Raw genomic sequence first — 16668 nt, forward strand, 5'->3', positions numbered from 1 at the left:
AGATTCCAGACCGTTTGAACTAGTTTGTGGTCCTTCAGCCCTGTATCCGCTCGCAAAGAGTCTCGGGGCCCGAGAGAGCTCCCCACCGCCCCGGTCATGTTCAAGATACAGCACCCGTACGTCTGGCTTTTCTGCGGCTTTGCAGCCATCGGAGCATGCCTTTATGGATATGATGGCGTCTACTTCAACGGTACAAGTACGCTTGGTATGTGATGCATCTTTGTGGTGTTGAAAGTGGTAGAATGTCTCATGGGTGTAGATGTCTTCATCCGCCACTTTGGCCACCGCAATGCCGACGGCGATTACGAAATCTCCCCTGCCAGCTTAGCTATCATGACGTCCATGATCAACGTCGGCGAACTAGTCGGCTCGCTCGCTGCCGCACCGCTGAACGACTTGTTCGGCCGAAAGGGGGCCTTTGGATCGGGCACCTTGGCCATTATCATCGGCGTTGTCATGCAGCTCTCCACCACATCTAGCAAGGCCCTCATGACTGCCGGAAGAGCTGTCCTAGGCTTTGGAGTGGGTAACTTCTCGGCCACGTCGCCGCTATACATGGGCGTAGGTCAACCAACCCCTGAACACCAAGCTCGGGGACTTGACGCTTCTATAGGAAATCGCACCAGAATCCCTCCGCAGCCCACTGCTCATGTGCTGGCAACTCACCCTATCCATCTCGCAGATCATAGCCGCGGCCATAAACCGCGGCGTAGTCGACAACCAGACCACCTTTGCCTACCGCTTCCCAATCGGCTTCCAGCTCATCTTCCCGCTCGTAATCGTCCTCGGAATAGCATGGGTCCCCGAGTCCCCGCGCTGGCTGCTCCGCCGCGGCCGTTCCGATGACGCCGACAGGTCGCTGCGCCTTCTTCATCGCGAGGACAAGGCTTACAACCCGATGCCAGTGATGCGTTCCATACAGGAAGATCTTGAGAGGGAACGTGCGAGCGAGGCCGAGGGAGCATGGATACAGCTCCTTACGGATCCTATAGAGAGACGAAAGGTGGTGTATAGTGCGGGAGCGTTGGTTGCGCAGCAAATCAACGGCATCCAATGGTTCTACTACTTTGGCACTGTCTTTTCCAAAGCCATTGGGCTAAAGGATCCCTTCCTCATGACTCTGATTGTCTTTATCATTCAGGTTTTTGTTGTCTTGGCAGCTGTGTTGCTGGCTAACAAGCTTCCTCGACGGCCACTGTTGATGATTACAACGGGCATCATGACTGTTTCCATCTTTGTCGTTGGCTGCCTAGGTATCCCTGGTGGAAACCCTAGCGAAACTATCGGTAAGGTCATTATCAGTTTTGTTATTATTGAGATTGTAGCCTTTAACTTTGCCTGGGGACCCCTTGGCTGGACTATTGTAAGTGGACACCTTTCTCTACATACACTCCTATCTGATCCATGATAGGCATCTGAAATGGCCGTCGGCCGGAACCGCAACAAGATCTACGCCGTAGCCGTTGCTGCCTTTTGGGTGACCGTCTGGGTGACCGTCTTCACGCTCCCGTATCTCTACTACTCGGCGAACCTCGGACCTAAGACGGGCTTCGTGTACACAGGACTATGTTTCGTTACTTGGGCCTACGTCTACTTCTGTGTTGGGGAAGTGACGGGTCGCAGTATCGAGGAGATCAATGGCTTCTTCCGTGATGGCATCCCTGCGAGGCACTGGAAGCGACAGCCGCACAAGGGAGAGGCGGCGCACGAGGTAAGGGGGAGCAATGGGACGAGCATAGTGGAGGTGGAGGGAGATTCCAAGGCGTCGAGCGCATAAGCGATGACTATTAAGATATTGATATCCAGATTGATACCTTGTTATATTGGGCGTTTGGTACGAGGGGAATGGTTGATGTATATGACGATACACGACTTGCATCTTAGCATGAGGATTGAACAAAAGTTTAACGGAGATCATGAAATTATGTTTGATTTATATGCTTTTCGCCCTAATTTAATATGGTTCTTGTCTGAAGTTGCCGAAACGCCGATGAGGATTTTCTTGACCACCGCGACTCTTGTAACATGGAAGAAGGACATTTGATGTGGATTTACTATTTTTCTTAACCTAAGATTGCTATTGTAAGGTGAAATGGAATAAATTCTGGTAATGGTTTGCAAATGATCGTCCCAGGGATGTGTCAATAGCCAAGTTGATGTATCAGATATCCGCTCTATCAATAATGACAACTCGCGCTACTTGATCCTTTCAATTGTGGGCTCTAAACTATCTAACTCTCGTTTGCATGACATAAGCACGATGTGGAACCAGTCTCTCCTGCCCATTACACATGACCTTGACATTCGTGTTAAAGTAGGTCGGTTGACGCTGTTGAGGAACCCATCCCACGTTTGGTCTGAACCGCGGCACCGGTGGTGTTCGCTGCTGCTGAGGAGGAGGGGGTGGTAGAGGTGGAAGATGCTCTTCTAGGCCAAAGAGAGGCTCCAATGGTTCGGGTTCGTATCTGAGTAACGCGCCCCAGTTTGGTCGGAAGTTTCCCATGCTACTCCTTGTGAAGCTCATTGGGTACCCTGAGCTACCCATCCACGCGTCTCTTGCATTCATGGTATATGGAGATGGGCTAGAGGTGCTGTTAGGTGGTGGCTGAGTGAAATTTGGCGACTGAATGGGTTGTGAAGGGGTTTCTGAAGATTGAAGGGCTTTTGTTCCTCGGTTCAATAGCAAAGCTGGATTCATGGTCTGCAGTTGCTGTTGAACATGAGGCTGTGGAGATACGCCAGCGCAATAGCTAGTAGATGCCATTGTTATTTAGGATGTTTCTTGAATAGTGTTTCAAGTTCCTCGATGCCTCGAATGCCACAATCCGGCTATATAACTGTCGAGGTCCCTCGTTCTGTTTCAGCTGAGACTTTGATATCCTCCACCAGCCTACACCACCCATTCCTTTTAATAGACGAAACACACAAAGAAAATGCGGAACAGGCTTGAAGAAGTTGCTATAACAGACTTGTGCTGACGGCTGTACCTTGCAGGTGCGTCTTGTTCTTTGTTCACTCGACAGGGGTATCTGCACCACCTGCATGTTCAAGGGTACTTTTAATAGATCAAACCGTGAACAGGTTGCGTCCAAGCTCTTGGAATGGCTTACATCATTGGAGCTATATGGGGGGTATCTTTGATAGGTGACAGTAGCTTCAACTCCAATAATTGCCACGGCGCAACACAACTCCAACTTCCACACAACCATTACACCTTCACACCAGACTCCAATCTCACACAATAACCCTTGCGCTTCTTAGACTCTCTCCTCAGAGTGCTCAATCGCAGATCCCTTTGAGGCCGTCTTGACGAAATCGTCGTGCTCGCTAGGCGCCCGATCGTGAACGTAGCCAAACATGACATCCATCTCCTCGAGGGTCTTGCCCTTGGTCTCGGGGAGGAAGAAGAAGGCCCAGATGGCGGCGATGATCATCCAGCAGGCAAAGAAGAACCAGGTTCCGTAGCCGAAGGACTTGAAGATGTAGGGGAGGGCCTTTGTGATGGCGAATTGGGTGACCCTGCAGACACTGTAAGTGATTGTCAAGATTGAGGATTCTTGGGAGATCTTACCATTGGATGCAGGCAGCCCAGGTTCCGGTCAAGTTTCGCAGGGCACCGGGGAAGATCTCGGCAGAGACGATCCAGGGGATACCGTTGAGACCAAAGGACCAGCTAAAGATGGTTAGAAATAGCTCTTGAGGCGGAAAGGGGGTCAATCCCTACAAGACAGAGTAAATCATAATCATGGCCGTAGCGGCCTTGCCACCAGCAGCCGTAGAGGGAGAAAGCTCCTTTCCTTCGGCAATGATGCTGGCGGGATGGCCAATCTTGACGTACGCACCCACGATCCACAGGCAGGTAGAGCACATGGCGGACGAGATGATTGTGGGATTGCGTCGTCCCCACATGTCGATGAGGGCACCGTAGAAGATGATGGAAGCAACAGCTAGAAAGGGTCAGCTTGTGAGGTGTAATTGAGCCTGGGGTGCTTACCCTTGACGAGGCCGTAGATGCCGGTATAGAGAGCCACATCGCTGATTCCGAGGGAACCAAAGAGGGTGGGAGAGTAGTAGTTGATGGCTGACCCCTGTTAGTCTATGCAAATTCGCAGATTTCATCAAACTTACCGGCAGCACCAGACATGTTCTGCAGAGCAAAGGAGCAGAAGACGAGGAGAACACGGTTCCACATGCCCTTGCGAGACAGCTCAAAGAGAGCACCGCGGAAGAAGGCCCAAGGACCCGAGCCATACTTGCTAGCGATGACGGCTTCATCAGCCAGACGGCTTCGGATCATGTCGAGATCCTCCTGCAGATCTGCTCTGGGTTAGTACTTGTCTCTGTCTGCTACTGTTGATGCCACTTACACTTGTGATCCCGCGAAAGCTTTCGCAGACTCTCGAGCGCCTGAGTAGCCTCCTCCTCACGATTCTTGCGCATCAACCACAACGGACTCTCATGGAGGAAGAAACCGCCAACCAAGAGAATACCCGCGGGAATGATCTGCACAGCCATTGGGACACGCCAGCTGGTAGCGCTGGTAGGGTCCATATTCTGGTTGATACCATAGTTGATCCAGAAACCGACGAGAGAACCAATCTGGTATGCGACTTCGAAGAGACCCGTCAGGATACCGCGGATTGAGACGATAGAGAGCTCGGCGATGTAACTCGGGACGGTGGCGGTGATGGCACCACAGGCGATTCCGGTAAGAGCACGGCCAGCATCTGGAACTGTTAGATGACGTTGACACATCAATGGGATAGATACTCACAGATGAAAGAGAGCTGATGAGTGGCAGCCGTCATGAGGATGGCGCCGATGAGGAAGACGACAACATTGGACTGCAACGCCCACTTGCGACCGACCTTTTCAGTGACTGAGACAATATTAGTCTCTTGTACATGCAACTCCACGATAGAACATACCCAGGAAGCAAATAATGGCACCAAAGAAAGCACCAGCCTGAAAGGTAGCGGTAATGTTGCTAGAAATATCCGCCGAGTGCTCGGGGCTGATCTTAAAGTCGCGCTTGAAGCTCTCACGAGCAATAGTGGTGCCAACAAAAGCAGAGTCATAGCCGAACCTAACAAGGTCAGATACAAAGAACATGAAATTTTTTGTCATGAGAATACTCACAGCAGTGATCCAGTAGCGATGACAGCGGCTTCGGTGTAGAGACGCCAGTTATACACCTCCTTCGGCGTAGGCCGATCCTCCACAGCGCGAAAGCCACCCATTGTGAGTAACGTGGAGTTGATGAACAACAAAAAGTGCTGATAGATTAAAAAAACTCAATTATTGAACGGGACGATCCCTGCTCATGCTCTGATACAGACCAGATAAGAAAAAAAACCAATTACCCCCGCGGGGAGGCTAGACAAGATATTTATCCCAAGTTCTCCATCCAGTCGTGACCTTGTTTCTGGGAACGAACCATGACCGGGGTAAAAAGCGGGGAAAACCACCAAAAAGTCTGGGGATTGTGTTCGGTGAATTCCCGTGCTGTGTCAAAAGTTGGAGAAATGGTAGGCTCCACTGAGAAGGGGGGGGAGTTTGGGAAATCTGGGGATGTCACGAGGGGTGGAGAGTCATGCCAGGCGAGTTGGATCAAGTTGTATCGATGGCATAACATCCGAGTAGCGAGCCGAGGCGAGCGAGGGAAGCGATTGGAGGGATTGGGGCGCGTGCGGGGGATCCAAGTGTGAGTGTGTTCGGGTTAGCTTGGGCCGATGATCGGATATTCTGACTCGGGAATGGTTTCTTCAGTCAGGTCAGATCAGATGGAGCAGGGGTGTTTGATCATGTTGATGCTTGGGTTCCTAAAGGCTCCGAGAAGAAGATGGTATCATGATGCCAAGGAAGACCGGTTGGCACGTAATGTGAGAGGGTGGTGTTTCTCATGGCACAACACTCCAACACTCTCTGAGACCTCCAATTGAGGGCTCAGCTAGCCCCCAGTGGCCAATTATTGATCTTTCCAAGATGTAGTCACACAGTAGCAAACCGCAAGTTCTATTCATGCTCATAATTTCATCCATTGCATGCATGTACTCTATACCAAGTCGATCAACCCACGCAATGCCTTAAGCATCAATTCCTCTCTTCCCAATACTCTTCTCAACAACCGCAAGCGGCTCTACAACCTTGAGAATCCACTCCTGCTTGCTCTCATCGCTATACTTGGGATACGGCCGTCGGCAGTGGCAGCTCTCGAGAGGATACCCCCTAAGCTTGGCCACAACCCACTTTGTACCGTTGATGCCTCCCTTGGCGAATCCCCATTCCATCTTGGCCAGCCGGAGCTGTGCCGCCTCGGCTTCTTGCGTCTTGCCGGCCTTGTAGAGGTCAAAGATCTGTGTGCAGACCTTGGGGTAAAGGTTTGCGACGCCCGTGATGGTTCCTGTGGCTCCCACGGCCATGGCGGGGACGAGCCAGTCGCTCTGTCCGGCGAGTGCTGTAAACTCGTCGGGCTTGTACTGAGCAGCCACACGAGCGACCTTGGCGATACCTCCACATGTCAACTTCACGCCGACAATGTTTGGGTGCTGACCAAGGCGCTCCAGCATCTCCGAGTTGACGTCGAGTCCAGCGACGACGCCGGGGAAGTTGTAGATGACGACAGGCACCGGGCTCGCGTCGGCCAGCTCCTCAAAAAAGTCCACAATGGCATCTTGCGTCATGGCAAAGTGGAAGTAGCTGGGCGTCAGGACGAGGACAAAGTCAGCGCCCGCATCCTTAGCCAGCCGTGTCTCGTTGATGACTTCTCGAGTGCATTGCGACGAGGTGCCGAGTGTGATGGTGATGTTTGGACGACCGGCAAGGGTCGCAATTTCTCGAGTCGTTCGTACCAATTGCGACTTTTCGGCTGCTGTGAGGGTCACGGCCTCGCCGTTGGTGCCAGCAATGACGACTACCAGCATGTTAGCGATGAATTGAACGAGGGTCGTCAGGTCCACGTACTGCCATCAAGGCCAGAGTTCACAAGGAACTCAATGTGCTTCTTCTGAAGGTCCCAGTCAATCTCCTGGTTGGCATCATTGGCGAACCAAGTGAGACAAGGAACGTGAATTCCAGGAGGAAAGGGCTTGCCCTTTGTCGTCGCGATTGAGCCCATATTGACCGAGTCTGATGTGTGTGTGAAATCAGAGACCAACTCCGTAGAATGCAGACGAAGAGTAGAATAGAAGAAAAAGTTGCCTCGGGGATCAGAAACAAAGACTTGGTTTCCTGCGTGGGACTAACAGCGACTTATTCGTGTCATGCTCAATTCCGCCCCCACGGAGTTTCCAGCGGCGTCTCCATCAAGCTCAAACGACGTCATGCCACGTCTCAAGGCAACGACTCAGAAGCAGCAACATGTCTCGCGAGCTGTCGTACCGGTGAAGCTCTAACCTGCGGCAATGGCTTCATGCGGGGAAGTTGGGGGATGGGATGTCAACCGCATCCGATCGGCACCAAGAGTGTGTGTGGGGCGTCGAGCCGACCACCAGGCAGGGGTCTGTGGAAGCGATCGAAGCTGTACCTCGTGCCTTGGAAGACTCTAAAGCCGACCGGACCGGATCATCGGTATTGTTGATGTGGATTCTGGGGTGGGCTCTGGGGTGATGCTCTGCCGGGTGACAAGGCGAGTGGCTCCTCGGAACAAAGACCATGCAGCTGAACCGTTGTGCATGCGTCAAGAGCTCAGACGATGGCAAAGCACGAGTTGAAGACTGCATGCATGACGGCTCGGATATCCATTCGCACCTTGCCCGCTTCCTGCCGGGCCTGAACCTCTTCGAGAACCTGGGCCGTGATGCGAGCGTTGGTAGCCACCTTTTCCATCTTGAGAATCTGCGTCTTGATCCACACCTTTTCGTTTGGATCCTGCTCCTCGACGCCTAGCATCAGCAGAGGCCAGAGCATGTTGACCGGGAGGATATCCTCGGGTTCCAGGTCCTCGACGATCTGACGAGCCAACTTCCGAATCTGATCCAGCGCCTCGGACGCCTCCTTTGTCAGGGGGAGGGTCTTGTAAGCGACGCGGTGTAAGTGGACCTTGCTGGCGTGAAAGTTGGCGAGATATGTGCGAAAAGCCCTCGTGATTACAAAAGCCAAGTGTTTCGAGACGTGCGGCTCCGTCAGCTTCCCTGCAACTGCATAGTCCATCAGCGGAGGACGCTGCTCGTACAGGGTCCGCAGGTCAGCCGCAATCACGGCCCCGATGTTCATGACCTCTATCTCATCCTCGACAGTACCCCTCGAACGATGCCAAGGATCAATCTTTGAGATTCTCCCCATGAAGCTCTGCACCTTTTGGTAAAAGACAACACCAGGTTGGTACAGGACTTGGAAAAGAACATCTTCAATGTCATCGGCGCCATCAGGCCTGGAAACGTCGTCGGGGTCCCCGTCGAGGCTTGCAGGTGACGCTTCCACAAGCAAAATCTCATCGTCCTTTGTCAAGAACAGACCGTCACCGCCCGCCGATACCGCTCGCCCGTCCAGAAGTCGAATCCATAGGAGCAACTGCTTTTCGTTCGATGTCAAGGTGCTCTTGTTGCTTCCTTGAAACAAGATATATGCTCGCTTGAGGTTGGAGTGCGCCGCGTCGAGTCGACTTTCAAGAATATCGATATAACCGAGGAAGAATAGAGCTGCAAGAAGGTATTCGCGGGCAGCGCTGTGCTCTGTCATGAGGGTGCCATCACGACTAGCAACCTCTGCTACAGCATGCTCATAGTGACTTTGGTCGTTTGTGTTCCACGTCCCATCCTTCCGAGAGAGAAGTAGGTTCGAAAAAGCAAGTATCGCGTGTCGAACCATTGGGGAGACCTTGGCCATTTCAACGACGGCCTGCCGCATCGAAACCCACTTCTTCTGTGTCTCAACTTCTGCAATGATAGGGGGATTGACTGAGCTGGCGAAAAAGTCCATCAGCTTGTCGCTCCCAGTTCCTTGAGGCAAGGGTGCTTTCTCTGGGCTGTCGTTGCTTTGTGTAACTGATGACCCCGGAAAGGGGTTTCCAAACGCTGTCCTGTCCGGAAAGGTGATTTGTGAATGTGCAGCCTATACCAAGTTAATAGATGTCCATTGTTCTCTCTTTAGCTGTAGACCTACCAGCATATGCGCCTCGAGCCCTGGATTTGGATTCATATCCGGAGACACTTGCTGCCAGAAGTCGCCCGAGTCCCACATGAAGCTCGCATAGTCAAACACCTCATCCACAGCATGCGCAGGCTGGAATACTGAGGTTCCTGGCGATGCATCTGTCGCAGGGGAGAGGTTCTGCTCAGGTTGCTGGTTGCCCACATCGTTGTTTGCTTGCCTCCTTTGAGCGGTAGATCGCTGTTGAGGTCGCCACTTGCACTCAAAGTTGAGTCTCTCGCAATGAGAGCACCGCGGCCTCTGCTCATCACACTTGACCTTTCTCCTCCTAAAACAATTGTCAGTTTACAAGCCGCATCGGCACTGGATTTACACGCACTTGCACGTCAAGCATCCCTCGCGCGAGCGGAGATGCCTCCTCGGCCGCGGAGGCGACGCGGCATAATCCTGAGGGGTCATTCCGCTTGGAATCCGGGGGATCAGCGGCCTTGACCCATTCGAGTCCATGATGATCAGTAGCGCAACGCGGATTAAGCAACTGTCGAGATGTTGGAGTCTGGGCTCATGGCGAGGGAGCTCCAATATTGCCCCGTCACCTGACAGCCCCGGCTGAACAATTTGCGGGGCATGGGGCATCCAGAATGGGAAAGAAGATGGCTCTGGTTGTCGAGGTAACATTACCCCGGGCCGGGAGTCATTGATGGATATGAAGAGAATATTCACAAACTGCTTCTAGACTACTAAAAAAATCTTTAATATCTCATGAGTATCTTCCCTCATCTCTTACCCTGAGATTTGGCCTGGAAACTGGCTACCAATTCATTGACCGCCATCCAGTTCTCATGAGGTACCGACCATGCGACAAGAGCCGCTAATCATGCACGCTTAAAGCCGGGAATTCGGGGTAAGTTTGGCAGGGCCCAGGCTATCGGTATCCTTCTGATGGATCTTGAACAACCGTTCATTCCTGACCCATCCAACTTGCTCTTTAGGCATATATCCACTGATGCCGTAGAATTCCATGTTTGTAGTACCTTGGGTATTAATTCGGAATAGTATTAGTACTCACCCGCTCAACAACCGGTCCTCCAAGCTACGCCCTCCGTCGTGGCCTCTCATAACTGGTGTTCACGATAGCGCAGGTACGACCAACTACTTGCCAAACAGACCACAAATTCCCATCATTGCTCTATCTCTATGTTGTGAAATCGGTGACGTAAGGCCATGAATCACAAAGAGTAGGAATAGGTAGGCAACTGCCAGTTCACTCTTAATCCTCACCCTGTCTCTCACTCTCGTCCATCAACACCTGCATCAACACACCTGAATCCCTACAACATCTTTACTACGCGAAAACCTACTCCAAGAAGCAGCCAAAATGCCTTCTCGTGAAGTCGTCCAACATTTTGAAGACGTTGTCAAAGAGGCTACGGGTGAAGGGCCAGTCCAAGAGATTACAATCGGTTCGGTTGCTCGTTCTTAATGCCCCGCGAGCCTCGACAAGCACTAACACAAGAAAGAAACACCACAAAGCCTGATAACCAAGCACAAGTGCCTCGCAGCCAGGCCAAACGCGCAGTCATGTCCACAGCACTATGATGACGGGCGACTCCAGCCTGACCAGGTAAATCGACCTCAACATGTACGGAATAGAAATCTGACGGCTCGATAATAGAATCGAGTTCAGAGCACAGGCGCGCGCACTCCATTTTCTATCGCTACCGAGATCGAAGCGCAGGTGGCCGCCACCAAGGCGAGACGAGAGTCAGAGGCCAAGGACAGGGAGAAGGCAGAGGCTGAAGCCAGGGCGAAGAATGAGACAGAGTCACTTCAGTAAACGACAGTCGAAAGAGACCGCATCGACGATAATTTGCTACAGAAATTCGTGTCTGCATACCTGCTCTGAAGAAGTGTGGCCGGAAAGTGATTGTCTCCTGAGTTCTTCTTTGCTGATGCATAACCTACACCTCGCGTCAACAAGTCGGAAGGATTCAATGCCATCACTTGATGAGAGCCGATATGGGATTCTTTTTAGAAATTTTGAATGCTAGAGAGGGCTATGCTCTCTTTTTTGGTCACTATCTTAACAGCCTACGAGAAGTTGGCGAGTGAAAAACTAGGGAGGGAGCCACGCTTTACCCCATGGACGATGCGCAACAAAGATCCCCAGGCTCCAGATGCCAGAATAGTAGGCTTTCAGGATTCACATATGAAGAGAAAGGATAATTTAGAGGTGGTTCGAGTAAATGGATTCTGTCTTTTGGCAGTTGAGAGTAGAGATTGTTGAAGCTAGGCATCATGAGGCCGCCCCAGCCAACACGCCTGTCATTCATCAGCAGCAGATCAAATCCAAGCCCGATAAACTTACCTATCAACGTAAAAACAGCCCAAATGATCCCTGTCTCTATCATCTTTGGCGGACAGAACCTATCTGTGTCAGCTCAAGTCCTCTCACACATGCACAGTACTTACAAAACACCCGGCAGCTCCAAGAACCTCGTCCAGTACGACCACTGCACCAACGTGGCATATCCCATAAGTGCCGCTGCAGCCACTGCACTTCCAATTCTCTTCACAGCCGCACCCTTGTATATACCTCTCTTGACGGCCACCCTCGCCGTGCCGTCCGCTGCCACTGTCGCGCCCCAGTGCCGGCCCGTCTCGTATCTCCTCCCCTCGATCGGAAAAGCGTCGCCGTAGCGCTTGTATATGGGTACAAACCCAAGAAGGCATAGACACATGACTCCCGGAATGCTCGAGACGTAGTTGATGTGATCGTCCATGTACTCGCGAGACGACATCTCAATTTTTGGGTACCGATGCCATGTCACCCCCGTAAAGATGGCCGAGATGATGAAGACAAGCATCTCAGAAGCGACGACAGCGATATATGAATCCGTAAAAGGAAATTCGATTCGGTTGTCCAGGCGGCGATTGATGATGGTTGTCTTGTCCCACTCTCGAGGGCGCTTCACTCCAACGAGACTGCGCAGGAGAGCTAGGACGATAAAATGAAAGCGCGGACGGGTCATGTAGACTGTAAAGATGCGAAGCATGTTTAGGTGGCCATAACCAGGTGTATTGCCAATCATGCCAGCGATGATGGCGTTGGCCAGAAGTTGACACGCAAATGTGACTGTCCATGCCACCGCGATGGAGTTCTTGGAGCGTCGGCCGAGCCATCCTCGTGAGAGTCTGTGTATGAACGGACGATAGGCAAATATTGGCACAAGAATAGTAATGACAGCCTCCGAGACCCCGAAGAAGGTGAGTATCGTGTCCCCGTTGGGACATGAATCGGTGACCCGGTCTGCATCTGGGGAGACGATCCACTCGAAGGGTATCGGAGGAAGATTCGACGTTGGGATACCACCATATAAGCCCGTGTTAATTCCGGCGTAAGGGAAAATGGAAGAAGCATTGAGGGATGAAATGTTGCCAACGGGATATGCTCCCTCAGGGAACGTCTCCTGGGCCGGACGAGAGAAGAGAATGCCCATTGTCGAGTTTATGCTGGACACGACCACAAAGAAGAAGAGTTCAAGGCTCCAAAGCCACGATACGGGACTTCCGCTCTCTTTAAAGATTCATCCTCAGCCCCATATACGAACAATGCGATCAAACGATTCACACAGGAACCCCCGCTTACAGCAGCCAATCATAATGGCGCTGTAAGATCAGCAAGCTGAGATGGTGGCAGGGATGTGAATCCTACTGTGGGTCATTTCCGAGCTTCAAATTAGTAGATCCTAGCTGGGCCTTGTCTCGGTTGTTTTCCTTCTCTATAAATAAAAGTCTATCATCACGTCTATCATTCCTTCATATCAACAAGAAACTGCATGGTCAATATTGATGAAAAAATCACTTTTAATGACCCTGGGACAGGCACACGACCGCCCACTTTCCGTGCCACGCCCATCGTCGAGCACCAGTGTCGCCGCCGCCGCCCTCGAGGCTCCTAAGCTCCTCGTCCTTACCCTCAGGGAGACCGACGACGACATCAGCCTTGCAGGTTCGCAGGGAGAGTACGTTGAGGCCTGAGGAGGGTCCCATGGGGCCGAGAGCCTCGGTGAAGGGTGTGGTGGCCGGCCACCAGGCCTAATTGTTTGTCAGCGTTGTACTTCTCAGGGCGGTAGGGATAACTCACATCACCGGTCAGCTTTCGGTAGTTCAGGTCACCCTTAAAGATGATAAGTTCAGCAGGCTTGAGCTCCTCGTGCAGCTCGGGGTTCTCATGAGGCAGTCGCCAGAAGCTACCACCGGCAGTCCAGTATCGGTTGGGACGGAGAATGAGCTGACCCTCGGAGTGGAATGTGGCCCACTCCTGGAAAAGAAACTTGAGGTCTCCCTCGGCCTCATCAGACAGAGGCTCAGGGGTCTTGCCCTGAAGCTCCTCATCCTCAGAAGCAGTCTCGTACAGGGCACGAGGGTTGGCGATGGCGTTGAGGAGGCCGCTGAAATCGCTGGGCAGAACATCCGAAACGAACCAGGGGATGGACTTGGGTCGAAGGACAATCTGAGTAGCAAGACCTGAAGAGAGCAGGTAGCCGGCCAAGATAAGGTCGACGTACAGCTCAAAGCCAGCATTGTCAAGGACAAAGTCAACACGGCGCTCCTTCTTGCCCTCAGCCTGAGCCTTCTTCAGAATCTCATACGCCTTGGGAAGGTCGTTAACCAGAATGTTCTTCTCAGCCGCCTTACGAGCCTCGGCACCCTGCAGCTTCTGAATATCCTCGTAGGTCAGGTTGGTGAGCAGGGACAGATCGGTGGCGTTGCCCCAGAGGCAAATCTCAAACATTTCGGTGAAGAGGAGCCTCTCGGCGTTAGCGTCGTGGGTCGAGTCCTTGTCGGCGCGGAGCTGCTCGACAAACTGCCTGTACTTGCTGGCGAGCTCGAGGACGGCCGGCCGCGACGATCGGAACGTGTCCATCTTCTGGCGGGCAAACATGTCGTAGTTTTTCCAGTGCTTGGTCAGGCGGAAGAAGGTGCTCATGCGTCTGTTGGGTGTAAGCATTGGTTTGGTCAGAAGCTTCTTGAGCTTCGTACCTATACATGTAGCACTCGGAGAAGAGCCAAGGCACATCGTACCAGTGGGCATCAGGGCCTAGCGCCTCAACCTCCTTGTTGTATGCTGTAATCTCGTCTGTGAAGCCATCGTCGGGGATGGGACTATGGAAGTCAGCTTCGAATTGTTCGACGATGAGGCAATTCCGTACGTGAGCTTTCGGTCGTGCTCGACCTCGTACTTGAGACCAGCCAACTGCTCAATGATCTTCTTGCCCTCTGCGATGGCCTCGGGGTCGGTGGCCTTGGTGACAGCTCGGTAAACGTCGTCAATGGATTGGGTCTGGTCACGTCAGCAGCTGGACTCCATTTGGCACATTCGGACATCTCACCAGAATGACTGGCCATCTCTTTCGGACCGAGTCGCTAGCAAATGACTTGGGATCGCTGGTGACAGACACCGCTGTAATCAGGCAGTTAGTCGCAGCTCTGCCAACGCTTCGAGACACTCACGGGTCTTGGTATCGTACTCCATCTTGAGCAGCTCTTACCGCGTAAAAGATGAGAAAAGAAAAAAACGAAAGAAAGACGGAAAATATTGCTGATCTTCCTCAGGATCTTCAGGCAACTGGTGGCTTTAAGGGTTCTCCTCCAAAACTTTCCCGCTCGAACATGGAGGGGCATCGAGGGGTACCTTGGGTGGGGCTTGTGGATAAAGGCATGACGTCAAGCCTCGTTAGGTGCGTTGATCTGGATACCGGCATTTTCCTGTTCATGAGGGAGTTCTTATGAAGCTCAGCTCTTGAATGGAAGCAAGAGGTTTGATGGCTTCAATTGGATATTCTTTTCCTTTCAGAAGAGCTGTTGATCATAACCTCGTCACCTCCCAAGTTTGTACTCATGGAACACCAACTTAAGTTACCCTGCATCACCAACCCAAAACACCTGCAAACCCCAGTAACCGCGCAAGACGCCGTGAACTGGAGAGCGTCCCACTCTATATCCCTACGAGTCAAACCGCCATCCCTCGTCTTAACCAATCTGACAGCAGGACTAGGCCATCTGGGCGCGCGGTTTTCTCCCAAGGATTGACGTCTCCCAGCCCCTGGCATTGCTAATAATCGCTCAGTCTGGAACGTTTGAACCTCATTCGTCTGGGGGGGACCTTGATGATGCGGTTCTGCTCTAGGCTTATCTTTGTCTGTTTCGGATTGAAGAAAGGAGTAAACCGAGCCGTGAGCCCGAGATTGGCGCCCTTGGCGAGTGAGCCGCGCTGATGTTGTTACTAAATCAGCCAAAATAGATGCATTGCTAGGTCAATCGATATCTAGTTGTACATGGCGTAGGCTAAACAGTCAGCATGAGGCTGGTAGAGGCATGCTTTGCTTGAACGTGGGAGGCATGTCTAATTCTCACCGACATTGCCATCCTTTCTCTCCCTCAACCCTTCGATCCTAGCTGGTCTTGGGAGCTTCCGATTGTCCGTCTTTCTTCTCCTGCTCCGAGTCGGGTCGCTTCGTCAGAATCTCATCAATAACACCCAGCTCCAAGGCCTCATCTGGCGACAGGTACTTGTCTCGCTCCATTAAGTCGTTGATCTCCTCGATCGTGTACTTGTCGTGGCCCTTGGCCTTGTTGAGGTGGTATTGCATGATCTGATTCGACTGCTCTCGTATCTTTTGGATCTGGTTCGCATAAATCAGGATATCTGAAGCTTGTCCCCGGGTTCCTCCCAATGGCTGGTGGATCATGATGGAGCTATGCGGTAGCGAGAATCGCTTGCCAGCTTCACCTCCCGCCAAGAGAATCGCGGCCATGGACGCGGCACCACCGACACAGACCGTCGACACGGGGGATTTGATATATGACATAGTATCGTAAATCGCCATTCCTACATCCGGTGAGCTTCGACCAGGGCGTGTATCCAAGCGATCGTACCTGACGTGACCGAGCCGCCGGGAGAGTTTATGTACATCGTGATGGGCTTATCGGGGGTATCGGACTCGAGCCATAGTAGCTGGGAGACTATGGAAGCGGACATGTAATCGTTGATTTCGCCATTGAGACAGATGATGCGTTCCTAGAAATGTTAGCTGGGACTCGACACGATGAACAGGACCTCACCTGTAGGAGCTTGGAAAAGATGTCCCCTGCAACCCATTAGCATTTCTAGCCGGTCGCGACAGTCAGTTAAAACGGACAAGTCTTTCTGCCAGCAGCCTGACACCGTTAGACACGAGCAATGGCGAGTAACCGAGCTGGCTCACCGATGATTCCTCAATGTAGGGCATGGGAATGTTGGCCATTGGAGGGGCCGATGGCGGCGCAGAGGAGCTGGAGAAGCCAAATGTCCTCACATGCTGCTGCGACACGCCACGAAGCACGCGCAACGTCCTCGGTCGTAGAAGCATCTTGGTAGAGGTCGAGGAAGTTGGTGATGGAAGGTCTGAGTATGCGACCGGAATTGGTGGGGGAGCTAGATCGGAGCTCGGCCCGTGGGACGGTGGCAGCTCAGGGTAGGTCTCATAAACACTATAAGGAATTATACGTGCAAAGATCGAAAGTTGTTAAATA

The 16668-nt window shown here is 52.3% G+C and overlaps 8 protein-coding genes across 8 annotated transcripts; 2 read left to right on the forward strand and 6 right to left on the reverse strand.

Annotated features, from left to right (window-relative positions):
* Positions 1–96: 96 nt before the first annotated feature.
* Positions 97–1777, forward strand: NCS54_01241600 (MFS domain-containing protein; the record flags this gene model as incomplete). Its single annotated transcript, XM_053157649.1, has 4 exons — positions 97–205; positions 260–561; positions 614–1363; positions 1412–1777. 4 exons carry the CDS (start codon positions 97–99, stop codon positions 1775–1777), a joined length of 1527 nt encoding a protein of 508 aa, XP_053013624.1.
* A 1480-nt stretch (positions 1778–3257) lies between these two features.
* NCS54_01241700 (MFS domain-containing protein) lies at positions 3258–5240 on the reverse strand (the record flags this gene model as incomplete). Its single annotated transcript, XM_053157650.1, has 9 exons — positions 3258–3519; positions 3572–3673; positions 3725–3947; positions 3995–4081; positions 4129–4317; positions 4368–4727; positions 4775–4879; positions 4929–5086; positions 5140–5240. 9 exons carry the CDS (start codon positions 5238–5240, stop codon positions 3258–3260), a joined length of 1587 nt encoding a protein of 528 aa, XP_053013625.1.
* An 846-nt stretch (positions 5241–6086) lies between these two features.
* NCS54_01241800 (Hypothetical protein) lies at positions 6087–7117 on the reverse strand (the record flags this gene model as incomplete). The annotated part of the gene is made up of 2 exons (XM_053157651.1): positions 6087–6913; positions 6964–7117. The coding sequence occupies 2 exons, from the start codon at positions 7115–7117 to the stop codon at positions 6087–6089; spliced, it is 981 nt and encodes a 326-aa protein (XP_053013626.1).
* Positions 7118–7686: 569 nt separating this feature from the next.
* On the reverse strand, positions 7687–9597 carry NCS54_01241900 (Zn(2)-C6 fungal-type domain-containing protein; the record flags this gene model as incomplete). The annotated part of the gene is made up of 3 exons (XM_053157652.1): positions 7687–9051; positions 9103–9418; positions 9470–9597. 3 exons carry the CDS (start codon positions 9595–9597, stop codon positions 7687–7689), a joined length of 1809 nt encoding a protein of 602 aa, XP_053013627.1.
* Positions 9598–10468: 871 nt separating this feature from the next.
* Positions 10469–10927, forward strand: NCS54_01242000 (Hypothetical protein; the record flags this gene model as incomplete). The annotated part of the gene is made up of 3 exons (XM_053157653.1): positions 10469–10553; positions 10611–10714; positions 10766–10927. 3 exons carry the CDS (start codon positions 10469–10471, stop codon positions 10925–10927), a joined length of 351 nt encoding a protein of 116 aa, XP_053013628.1.
* Positions 10928–11386: 459 nt separating this feature from the next.
* NCS54_01242100 (Hypothetical protein) lies at positions 11387–12608 on the reverse strand (the record flags this gene model as incomplete). The annotated part of the gene is made up of 3 exons (XM_053157654.1): positions 11563–12608; positions 11459–11517; positions 11387–11412 (listed from the first exon to the last, which is right to left on the reverse strand). Exons 1-3 carry the CDS (start codon positions 12588–12590, stop codon positions 11387–11389), a joined length of 1113 nt encoding a protein of 370 aa, XP_053013629.1. The 5' UTR covers positions 12591–12608.
* Positions 12609–12957: 349 nt separating this feature from the next.
* On the reverse strand, positions 12958–14629 carry NCS54_01242200 (Sugar phosphate phosphatase; the record flags this gene model as incomplete). Its single annotated transcript, XM_053157655.1, has 6 exons — positions 12958–13188; positions 13238–14087; positions 14137–14259; positions 14307–14437; positions 14487–14557; positions 14608–14629. The coding sequence occupies 6 exons, from the start codon at positions 14627–14629 to the stop codon at positions 12958–12960; spliced, it is 1428 nt and encodes a 475-aa protein (XP_053013630.1).
* Positions 14630–15548: 919 nt separating this feature from the next.
* NCS54_01242300 (ATP-dependent Clp protease proteolytic subunit) lies at positions 15549–16505 on the reverse strand (the record flags this gene model as incomplete). Its single annotated transcript, XM_053157656.1, has 5 exons — positions 15549–15985; positions 16033–16174; positions 16219–16244; positions 16296–16314; positions 16362–16505. 5 exons carry the CDS (start codon positions 16503–16505, stop codon positions 15549–15551), a joined length of 768 nt encoding a protein of 255 aa, XP_053013631.1.
* Positions 16506–16668: the final 163 nt, after the last annotated feature.

The sequence above is a fragment of the Fusarium falciforme genome, chromosome 10 (genome assembly GCF_026873545.1).
Source record: "Fusarium falciforme chromosome 10, complete sequence".
NCBI classification, from domain to species: Eukaryota; Fungi; Ascomycota; class Sordariomycetes; order Hypocreales; family Nectriaceae; genus Fusarium; species Fusarium falciforme.